This window comes from Pelodiscus sinensis, chromosome 12 (assembly GCF_049634645.1).
Source record: "Pelodiscus sinensis isolate JC-2024 chromosome 12, ASM4963464v1, whole genome shotgun sequence".
NCBI lineage: Eukaryota > Metazoa > Chordata > Testudines > Trionychidae > Pelodiscus > Pelodiscus sinensis.
Window position 1 is genome coordinate 33,667,509 of NC_134722.1, and position 12,149 is coordinate 33,679,657.

A 12,149-nucleotide genomic window follows, 5' to 3' on the forward strand; every position below is an offset into this window, starting at 1 on the left:
TCCCCCATCCCTCCCACCCAGCCATCCCATCCCTCTTCAGGGACCCCTCTCATGAGACTGTTACAACAAGATGTAGGTCACCTTCTACAATTGGGTGCTATAGAACATGTTACCCCAGAATATCAGAGAACTTGATTTTATTCTCATTACTTCCTCACGCAGAAAAAACTGGATGTTGGCATCCAATTTTGGATCTGAGGGTCTTGTACAAATCCGTAAAGAGGCAAAAGTTCAAATGGTTACATTATCCACCATTTTCCTCTCTCTGACGTTCGGCAATTGGCTTTTGTGTCTCGACTTGCAAGATGGATATTTTCATGTGTCTATCTGCCCTGCTCATAGACGGTTTCTCCATTTCTCCCTAGGTATGCAGCACTGCCAATATAGGAACCTGCTCTTCAGACTTTCCACGGTGCTGAGGCTTTTCTCCAAGATGCTAGCAGTGGAGAAAACCTCAGAAAACAGGACGTTACCGTATATCTGTACCTTAACGATTGCCTAATCAAGGCAAGAAGTTGAGACCCTTTGCACAGAAGCCATAACACTTTGGAATTGGTGCCTTACTCATGGTATATCCATAAGTGCATGCCATCTCCCTGACGCCTTAAATGCCATAGCCAACACCCTCAGCAGAACCCTACCACAGGATCATGAGTGACAGATCGATCCTTCGCTTCTAGCAGAGAGATTTGCACTGTAGGGATACCCTCACATAGACTTGTTTGCCACCAAAACAAACAAAAAGTGCCCACTTGATTGCTCCAGGGCGGGTTTAGGAAAGAATTCACTTGGAGATGCTCTTATCCTCAAGTGGGACCGTCATCTACTCCGGGGCTACTCAACTTTGGAAGCCCCAGAGGCCACAGTGATACTCACAGCACATGCCGAGGGCCGCAACTTAAGTATGGTTGCATATACATGCAAAATATGCAAATAGCTTCTTTCACACTGACAGGCATGAACACAAAGATTAAGGCAAGACTATAGAACCCAAAGATTAAGGCAAGACTATACAACACAAAGGCCCCATTTAAATCAGTTCTGCTGATATTAATAAAATGCAATATATACCTGATTTCTACCCATATAACAACACTTTTAATGAGCAATGACAGTCCAGAAATTTAACTACTAAAACGCATATTAATAGAAGACCATTACATTGACTACTTTTTTGTTTTGGCTCCCACCTGCAGGCTGCATGTTGAGCCCTGAGTAAACCTAAACCGCACCATGGGCCGCAAACAAACGGGCTGTGGGCCGCATGCAGCCTGCGGGCTGCGTATTAAGTAGCCCTGATCTACTCAATGCATTCCCTCCCTTTCCCCTCCTCAACAGGGTACTCATAGAAAATATGGAGTGAAAAGGTGAGGGTTATTCTAATAGGGCCTTGTTGGCCTCAGCAACTGTGGTTTCCTTTCCTGAACAGAATGACCCTACATCGCCCAGTTGTGCTCCCAGGCAACCGGAGCATATTATTCCAACCAGGAACTGAAGCTCCCCATCCACAGTATCTCACGCTTCACCTCAAGGCATGGTACCTTGATGGTTCATGCGCATAGAATTCCAATGTTCAGACCAGGTAAAGGAGTTGTTCCTCCATAACCAAGATGATGTAGAGTAACTAATGATCTTGTTTGGTACATTGGGCTGCTTCCTGTAACATAGCGCTAAAGGAAGCCCTCTATCTGCAGTCTTTCAATACTTATTGCACCTTAAGCAATCACACCTTTCCATGAGCTCAATTAGAGTACATCTCGCAGCAATAATGACGTTCCATATGACTATTGATGATACCACAGTCTTTGCACATCCCACAACCAAACGCTTCCTCACAGGCCTACAGGCATTATATCCTGATGTTGCTGCCCCACCGGCATCTTGGGACGTACATATGGTACAAACCACAATCTCCAAACCTCCATTCGAACCTGTGGTCACATGCTCCCTTCTCCATTTAACACTTAAAACGACATTCTTAAATTACAGTAACATCAGCACATCGGGTGGGAGAAATGGCTAATGGCAAACCCACTTTTCACCATCTTTTTTAAGGACAGTCTCAGTGACATGCAAAGTTCTTACCTAAAGTACACTCTGCCTTCCACCTTAATCAGATAATACACTTATCTGAATTTTTTTCCCAAGCCTCATGCCAGATCTTTCGAGGCACAGATATACATGGTCGACATCCACAGGGCGCTCTCCTTCTACCTTCACAGAACAAGAACCTTTAGATCATCCCCAAGACTTTTTGTCTCCATTGCGGATCATAGCAAGGAACATCAGATATCATCTCAAAGATTATCCCATTTGATCTCTGATTGCATCATAATGTGCTACGACTTGAATAGTTTGCCACCGCCTACCTCACTCTGTGCACACTCCACGAGAGCAGTCGCCACTTCAGTCGCTTACTTGAGGAAGGTTCCCATTGATGATATATGCACTGCCACTACATGGCTATCAGAACAAACTTTCAGTAAGCACTGTGCACTTTCTGCAGGCCCTTTGCACTCCACAAGAGTAGCAAAGGTCATACGGAATACCGCTTACCTGCTTGATCCAAAGTCCTTACCTCTATAGGACAAGTTGCTTTGCAGTCACCTACCTGTGAAGCACCCCCAGAGACGTCTCTCTCTTGAAGAGGCGATTACTCACTGTGTCTGTAACAGACATTCTTAGAGATGAGCATCCCTGGAGGTGCCTCAGTACCCTCCCTTCTTCCCCTCTACTTTGGACCCGCCCCCCAAAAAAATCTTTTCCACCAGGCCGGGTTCCGGATAGAGAATGAACTGAGGGGAGAGTGACCGCGCATGCATGGTAGTGCTGGATAGCACCACGCATGTGCGGCCCCCAAAGCACTGCTAGGAAGAATCCTCTCTGCAGCTCTGGGACACACTGACACCTGCTGTTGAGCACCCCCAGGGACGCTCATCTCAAAGAACATCAGTTACAGCTAAGGTGAGTAATCTTCTCTTTCTAATAATAAATAAACCTAAGTTCGCATTCATGAATTAATTTAAACAATAGCTACTAACAATACCAAGAAACTTCCCAACCACAGAAAAACAAGTGAATCAAAATCCTTCAAGTCACTCCCTGAGGAAGACTGAGTATAGAGATGTTATGGCAGCAGGAAAATATTTATGCTTAGTTAGAATATTTTTGTTTTCCCTCTAAGGACCGACCACCTCCTAACTCCTGGAAGAAGATAGAACAGTCCAGAGAATATAAAAATGGCAACCAGCTCAGGGAATACCAACTGGAAGGGCTCAACTGGCTCCTTTTCAACTGGTACAATAGGTAAGGGAACTAAACATTTTGATGTAAATGTTATCAATGCAGGTAAAATGGATTAGAATATAGTAGTGAAGGACTAGTGCTTTACTACTTCTTTGAGTGCTTGTTCCTGTCAATTCTAAGGAAGGTTTGTGTATGTTACTTTCACGGATGTTGGAAACTTTTCCCTAGCAGCTCCGTAGGGTCATACAAGGAGCCCCCAGAGTGGTGCCAGTATATGGCGCTATATATAACACTGCTGACCCGTCCCTCCTTCGCTTCCTGCTTTCCAACTGTAATAGCAATGGAATATTGCTTGCCTGCTGTGCAAGTGCGCCATTCCTTAGCTTAGTTCATATTCATTGTTCATAATTATTGTTCTCTCTTTAGTGGTTGAGTTGGTAGATAAATCTATTGCCTTCCTTGGGCACTGTACTATGCCACAAGCCCAAGGCTTCAAGACTTGTGGTTCCTCCTGTAAGCCTATACCTAACTGTGACCCCCACAACTCCTGTCTGCGGCAAGCTCACCAAGCAGACCATTTTAAGTCTGCAAATCCTTCAAACCCGTTTTGGACCTCTGAGTATATCACCAAGTCCAGGGTGTGCCTTCCATGACCTCTATCAGTGGCATCAGGAACATGCCTCCCTAAGTTGCCACAGGCCCTCTCTTTGGCCCCTCACTTGCCAGAGGTTTCCATCTCTAAGCCATCTAGTGTAAATTACCGGTTGACCTATAAGGTCGTGCAGCTGCAGGGGCCTGCAGAACATAAGAATAGCCATACTGCGTCAGACCAACAGTCCATTTAGCTCAGTATCCTATCTTGCCAACAGTGGCCAATACCAGATGCCCCAGAGGAAGGGAACACATCACGTGATCCCTCCCGTCACCCACCTCCAGAGAAACAGGGGCTAGCTTCGTTGGGCAGTCATCAGGGTAACTTGTTCAAACCAGAACCATCTGAGGAACAGAACAACCCTGCTCCTCCAGTGGCCTTTTCCTTCTCTTCCCTGGACAAGGTAGTGCTTGGGTCGTCCCCATCAGGACCTCCCCCAATAGACCATAAAGCCTCCCAAGATGATCTTCATGCAATGGACTGTAATATGGTCACTCAGAAAGAAGTGGCTGAGGTGGAGGACCTGATGATGGACATTCTGGCTCTGGAAGGGCCCTCCAAAGTTGTCCTGCTCTTCATAATGATAGAGAAAAGTAATCTCACTATTTGCAAATCCCAGCCTCCCATTTCCCCCAACAGCCAGAGGTGTGGAGAGGAAGTATTACGCCCCATCCAAGGGGTCTGAATATATGTACTCCCATTGTCCTCCATGTTCCTTGGTGGTATCAGCTCTGCACAAGGGGGAGCAGCAGGGCCAGCCAGCTCCATCGCCAAAGAGGCAGAGTGTCACAACATTTTCAGGAGGAAAGGGTATGCTGTGAGAGGACTCCAGCTCCAGATAGCAACCAGCAGGCTGTCCTCAGCAAATACAGTTTCAGTACCCAGGGTGCATCCAAAAAGTTTAAGGAGATTCTGTCAGAGGCATAGACTTTGCAGCATTGGCCAAGGAAGGGTAGGCAGTGGCTAGGACATCCCTCTAAGCCTCTCCAGATGTGACTGACTCAGCAGCCCCCTCACTGGCTACAGAAATTATGTGGAGGTCAGCTTGGTTACAGTCTTCAAGTCTCCTTCCAGATGTCCAGTGAATCTTGTAAGACCTCCTCTTGACTCAGGGCTGTTCTTGGAGCAAATGGATTCCCACTTCCATAGCATGAAGGAAACCAGGGCCATGATGTGCTCCCTAGGGATGCACACTCTGTCCATGCAGAGGAACCCCTTCAGGCCTCGCCAGTACCACCAGCTCCAATTCTACCCCTAGCCCTACCAGGACTTGTACCGGCATAAGGGCTATAATAACATGCAGAGATCCCCTTCTTGGTTCTCAAGCCAGACCAAGGTCCACCTAAGTCCCAGTCTAGCCCCAATCTCTGGTTTTGATGGGACACTCAACAGCTGTGAACCAGTACCTGCCCCAGATCCTTCCCCATAGTTTGGCAGCTGTTTATTCTCCTTCTACTGGGCATAAGCCTTCATCACATTGGACTTCTGGGTTGTAAGGACAGTAGGTCTAGGCTGTGCACTCCAGTTTTACACCCTCTACCCTCCTTCTCTGTCCCTCTTCAGGGACTGCTCTCACAAGCAGCTCCTTCAGTAGGAAATGCAGTCACTTCTCATCATGAGGGCAATAGGGTTCAGAGGAAATGGATATTATGTCCATTATTTCCTCTTTCTGAAAGTGCAAGGGTGTCTCAGGCTATCTTGGACCTCTGCGGCTTCAACAAGTTCCTGTTGAAACTGAAGTTGCGCTTGTTTTCAGTCATTTTGATTATCCCCTCCCTGAATCCAGGAGATTGGTATGCAGCCTCAATATGAAGGACACTTATTTTCATATAGACATTTACTGACCTCACAGATGTTTCCTCCAGTTTGTGGTAAGTCAGGTGAATTACTAGTTGACAGTGCTCCCCCTTGTCCTCTCTATAGCTCCCGTATATTCATTAAGTGCATGGCAGTAATGGCAGCATTCTTCTTCAAGAAGAGGATAGAGGTGTATTCCTACCTTGACGACTGCCTGCTGAAGGGCTGCTCCAAGAAGCTGGTAGAGACCCATGTTGGCCTAGTAAAGGACACATTTCAGAGATTTGGCATACTTCTCAACTTAGGAAAGTCCATTCTCGTCCCCACCCAAAGTATAGAATTCATTGGGACAATACTTGACTCCATGACAGCCAGACCCTCCCTGCTGCATTCCAGGTTCCAGGCCATGTGCCAGGTCATTCAATCACTGCAGTAAAGTCCCACAATCATGGCCAGAAGCTGCCTGAGCTTGCTCAGTCACATGGCAGCATGCACCCATGTGGTTACAAATGTCAGATTGAGGCTCAGAGCACTGCAGGCAGGGCGCTTCAATTTACCATCCAAGTCAGGACAACTGGATCGGATACTTACCATTTCATCAAATGTCCTCCAGACCCTGTTGTAGTGAGTGAACCCTCAAGCGGTATGCAGGAGGGTCCCCTTTCAGACCCCCAGCCAGATATGATGCTAGTAAAAGATGCATCAGATCTGGGATAGGGAGCGCACCTGAAGGATCTGTGGACTCAGAGCAGATGGTCAGATGACAAGATGATCTTGCACATCAATGTCAAGGAGCTCAGAACCGTTTGCTTGTCCTGTCAGACCTTTCACGCCACTATGGAACATCATAGCATGACAGTTATGACAGACAATATTACTGCCATGTTTTATATGAACAAGCAGGGCGGCACAAGATCTTCCCTCTACTGCACTAGGAGGCTCCTATGGGTGTTTTGTATAGCCCACTTCATACACCTGCAGGTTTCTTATCTCCCAGTGATGAACAATGTAACAGTGGATCGCCTAAGTAGGTCCTTCCTCACTCAGGTGATCAGTAAGGGTATGTCTACACTACCCCACTAGTTCAAACTAGCGGGGTAATGTAGGCATACCGCACTTGCAAATGAAGCCCGGGATTTGAATTTCCCGGGCTTCATTTGCATAAGCGGGGAGCCGCCATTTTTAAAACCCCGCTGGTTCGAACCCCGTGCAGCGCGGCTACACGGGGCATGAACTAGGTAGTTCGAACTAGGCTTCCTAGTTCGAACTACTGTTACTCCTCATTTCATGAAATGAAATGAGGAGTAACAGTAATTCGTGAAATGAGGAGTAACGGTAGTTCGAACTAGGAAGCCTAGTTCGAACTACCTAGTTCATGCCCCGTGTAGCCACGCTGCACGGGGTTCGAACCAGCGGGGTTTTAAAAATGGCGGCTCCCCGCTTATGCAAATGAAGCCCGGGAAATTCAAATCCCGGGCTTCATTTGCAAGTGCGGTATGCCTACATTACCCCGCTAGTTTGAACTAGCGGGGTAGTGTAGACATACCCTAAGAGATGATGTTCTCCTCTCCATCTTCCATCGCTGGGGAATCCCCCAGATTGACCTGTTTGAAACAGACTCCAACAGAAAATTCCCCCTCTTTTGCTCATGCAGGGGCTTCAGTCCAGGGTCAAGAACAACATTAGAATATAAGAACAGCCATATTGGGTCGAACCAAAGGTCCATTTAGCTCAGTATCCTGTCTTCTAACATTGGCCAATGCCAGAGGGAGTGAGCAGAACAGGTAATCATCATGTGATCCCTCTCCTGTCATCCATTTCCAACCTCTGACAAACAGAGGCTAGGGACACCATTCCTATCCATCCTGGCTAATAGCCATTGATGGACCTAACCTCTTTGAATTTATCTTTTTCTTTTTTGAGCCTTGTTGAAGTCTTGGTCTTTGTAACCTCCTCTGTCAAGGAGTTCCACAGGTTGACTGTAGACTGCATGAAGAACAACTTCCTTTTATTTGTTTTAAACTTGCTACTTATTAATTTCATTTGGTGACCTTCCCCTCCCTTCCCCCTTCCCCCCCCCCCCCCCGTTCTTATATTATGGGACAAATAAATAATTTTCCTAATTTACTTTTTCCATATCAGTCATGATTTTATAGACCTCTTATCAGATTCCCCCCCTTTAGTCTCTTCTGTTCTAAACTGAAAAGTCCCAATCTGTTTAATCTCTCTTCATATGGGATCTGTTCCAAACCCCTAATCATATTTGTTTCCCTTTTCTGAATCTTTTTCCAATTCCAGTGTATCTTTTTTGAGATGAAGTGACCACATCTGTACGCAGTATTCAAGATGTGGGTATACCATAGATTTATATAGCGGCAATAAGATACTCTGTCTTATTCTCTATCCCTTTTTTAATGATTCCTAACATTCTGTTTGCTTTTTTGACTGCTGCTGCACATTGAGTGGATGGTTTCAGAGAAATATCTACAGTGACCCTAAGATCTCTCTCTTGAGTAGTTGTAGCTAAATTAGTCCCCATCATATTGTATTATAGTTGAAATTGTTTTTTCCAATGTGCATTACTTTTGCATTTATCGATATTAAATTTCATTTGCCATTTTGTTGCTCAATCACATAGTTTTGTAAGATCTTTTTGAAGCTCTTCACAGTCTGCTTTGGTTTTAACTACCTTGAGCAGTTTAGTATCATCTGCAGCTTTTGCCACCTCACTGTTTACCCCTTTCTCCAGATCATTTATAAATATGCTGAATAGAATTGGTCACAGTACGGACCCTTGAGGGGGCACCTCAAGTTACCTCTCTCCATTCTGAAAATGTATTGCAGGAAATTAGTCCTACCCTTTGTTTCCTGTTTTGTAACCAGTTATTAATCTATGAGCGGTTCTTCCCTCTTATCCCATGACAACTTACTGTACTTATGAGCCTTTGGGGAGGGAACTTGTCAAAAGCTTTCTGGACAACTAAGTACAGGAAACCTCCCACTTCCGACTGCCCGAGTTATGACCCCCTGCACTTACAACCATTTTTGTAAGTGTGAAAGGGGCCGAAAATCCCCAACTTACATCCTTGGTCCCACATTTAAGATGGTGTAAGGTGCCTATCGTAAATTAGAGTTCGAGTTATGACGCTCCCGACTTGCAATGCTTCCCCGGGAACCAATCGCATCGCAATTCGGGGGCCGTCTGTACACTATATCTACTGAATCCCCTTTGTCCATATGTTTGTTGACCTCAAAGAACTCTAGTAGATTAGTAAAGCATGATTTCCCTTACAGAGACCATGCTGACTTTCCCCAACAAATTATGTTCATCTATATGTCTGACAATTTTATTCTTTACTATAGTTTCAATTAATTTGCCCGGTACTGATGCTAGACTTACCAGTCTTGAATTACCAGAATCAGCTCTAGAGCCCTTTTTAAACATTGGTCACTGGTTGATGCATTCATTCTCCCATGGATGGGATGGCTTTTGTTAGCTTTCCCTTGCCTTCCCCTGATCCACAAAGTAATCCTCAAAATCCTCATGGAAGGAGCCCAGGTAATCTTGCTGGTGCCACTTTGGCCACGCCAGCTTTGGTACACCGTGCTTCTGGGGATGTCAGTAGTACAGCCTGTTGATCTTCCCCATTTACTCAGACCTGATATCCCAGGACAACAGGCACCTGAGGCATCTGGACCTTCCCTGCCTACATCACATGGAATTAAAGTTCAGTGTTTTAGTGCCATGGAGCTTCAGTGTTCCCTTCAGGTCCATCAGATTTTGTTAGCCAGTAGGAAACTGTCCACTAAAGCCACTTACATGGCTAAGTGGAAAAGGTTCTCAGGTTGGTGTGCTGAACGCCAAGTCTCCCCGATCCAGAATTTGTCATTTTAAATGTAAGTGAAACATATATGGTTTCCTCTACTCTAATAACAGATGTATTTGTAATTTCAGACGAAACTGCATTTTAGCGGATGAAATGGGTCTTGGCAAAACCATCCAGTCAATTACATTCCTCTATGAAATCCTCCTGACTGGTATCCGAGGGCCTTTCCTGATCATAGCTCCACTTTCCACTATAACCAATTGGGAAAGAGAATTTCGCACTTGGACTGATCTTAATGTCGTGGTGTATCATGGAAGCATGGTTAGCAGGCAGATGATACAGCAGTATGAGATGTACTTCAGGGACTCTCAGGTATTGTCGTGATCTGTTTCTACACTTGCTCATCTGTAACCCAGTTCACATGCAACTAAGAAAATCGTGCTCTAGAGATTTAGCCGTATGTGTCTTAATAAAAGTCATTTTATATCAGCGTATGTTTTAATTACTATTTGTCAGTCTTTAGTGTGTGTTACTAGGTGAGTTTAATATAGGGGATGTGGTAAAAGTCGGTATTGTTTCAATTCCTGTATGTCATTGTGCCCCTCTAATTTTGCAGAGTAGAAGGAAAAGAAACTGAGCAGCCTAAAAGAAAGTGAATTTACTTGCCTTGTATGGTTTATTAATTACCATTTCAGGGTTTAAATGAATACTGCTTAGATCTAAATTGTATATTGTAAAAAATTACATGATTTATTAATTACTTTTGTGTGTTTTGAAATAACAAAAAAAACCAAACTGATTTAATTTTCATCATTTACGTACTTTTTTGCATATACCTTGTCTGGGACAAAACTGTTTCTGATTCTTGCCTGCTGTTTCCAAAATTACAAAAGTTATTTTTTACTTCCTGAAAGGAAGTATTTTTATTTAAATATTAATTCAATTTATATTAATATTTGTGTTTATAGTTTTTTCAAAATACAAAATGAAAGTTGTAAATATTAAATGTAACATGGAAAAATATTTTAATTTGACTTATGTCTATTTTATTTCTTCATACTATATAAAGGAGGTCTGAGATGATACTCTTCCCCCCCCCCCACACACACACACTTACACATACATACCTTTCTATTTACTTAATTTTCAAAATTATCAGTGAAGCTAAGATGAGCAGCTCTGACTGAAGCTATTCCAGAAGATTTTTTTCCCCTATCAAGATCTAATTTTTTTTCATGAAAACTATCCCATTAAATCTCCAGGATTGCTTTAATAGTGAAAGGGAGATTGATGCCAATTCTGGGAGGCTTCAGGGCAATCCTGGAGGTTGGCAACCCTAAACAGTTCGAGATCCCTGATCCCAAAGAAACAATAATCTCCTGGACTATGAAGTTAATTGTAATTCACTAATGCATTTTAATTGTTGTATTATGTATGATATGAACTCTTCCTTATCTATGGAGTCAGGACCAATGCCTACATAATATTATTGATCATTTCATTTGTACATTAATAATTCTTCAAAGAGCAAATACATGTTTTCATAAAAGTGCGCTGAGGTATAAACAGTGTGGCAGTTTTAGCAAAATGAGTAATCCAGGACTCTGATCTAGGCCACAGTAGTGTAGTTCACTTGGGCTACGTCTACACTCGCATCTTCTTGCACGAGTAATATGCAAATGAGGCTAAGCGGTGAATATCGCCGAGCCTCATTTGCATAACTAATGAGCCGCCATTTTTGCAGAAGAGGTTCTTGCGCAAGACGGAGCTGTCTACACTGCCCCTTCTTGCGCAAGAAAAACCCTCTTGCGCAATGCCATTACACCTGTTACCCTAGGGTATGTCTAGACTACCGGGTTTTGTCGACAGAAGTTTTTTCGACAGATACTGTCGACAAAGCTTCTGTCGACAAAGAGCGTCTAAACTACATCCAGTTCTGTCGACAAAGCAAGCCGCTTTGTCGACATTACAGTGTGGACACAAAGGACAGTGTAGATGCAATAATGCCTTCTATCGACAGAACTCTGTTGACAAAAGGCGTTATTCCTCATAGAATGAGGTTTACATACGTCGACAAAACTGCTGAGTTTTGTTGATGTTATGTCGACATAACTCAAAGGCAGTGTGGACGCAGGTATAGTTTTGTCAATAAAAGTCCACTTTTGTCGACTAAGCCCTGTAGTCTAGACACACCCCTAGAGGAAGAACGGCATTGCGCAACAGGGTTTTTCTTGCGCAAGAAGGGGCAGTGTAGACACTCCTTGTGCAAGAGTCTCTTCTGAAAAAAATGGCGGCTCATTAGTTATGCAAATGAGGCTCGGCAATATTCACCGCTTAGCCTCATTTGCATATTACTCTCACAAGAAGACGCGAGTGTAGACACAGCCTTGGAGTCTGTGTAGATCGAACTGAACCTGTTGAACAACATACAGAGCTTGGACCTATGGAAGTAAAAATGTAATGTCAGTGGAACTGTTACTGATTAATACTCTTTTTGCTTCTATATAAAGCTCCAGGTTTTGCAGAATATAGAAATATAAGGGAAATATTCATTTTCAAAAGATAATCATTGATCTAAAACAGGAAACCATGTTATTTTAGATTTCTTTTGCACAATCGTCTATGTA

At 44.0% G+C, this 12,149-nt stretch overlaps 1 protein-coding gene across 13 annotated transcripts in view; it reads left to right on the forward strand.

Annotated features, from left to right (window-relative positions):
* Window positions 1-12,149, forward strand: part of CHD9 (chromodomain helicase DNA binding protein 9) — a 218,551-nt gene that overhangs the window by 112,267 nt on the left and 94,135 nt on the right. For all 13 annotated transcript variants that reach the window (XM_075940258.1, XM_075940265.1, XM_075940262.1 and 10 more), the window contains 2 exons: window positions 3,185-3,306; window positions 9,651-9,894. In XM_075940258.1, the coding sequence (XP_075796373.1) occupies window positions 3,185-3,306; window positions 9,651-9,894 (366 nt within the window). The remainder of the gene's footprint in view (window positions 1-3,184; window positions 3,307-9,650; window positions 9,895-12,149) is intronic.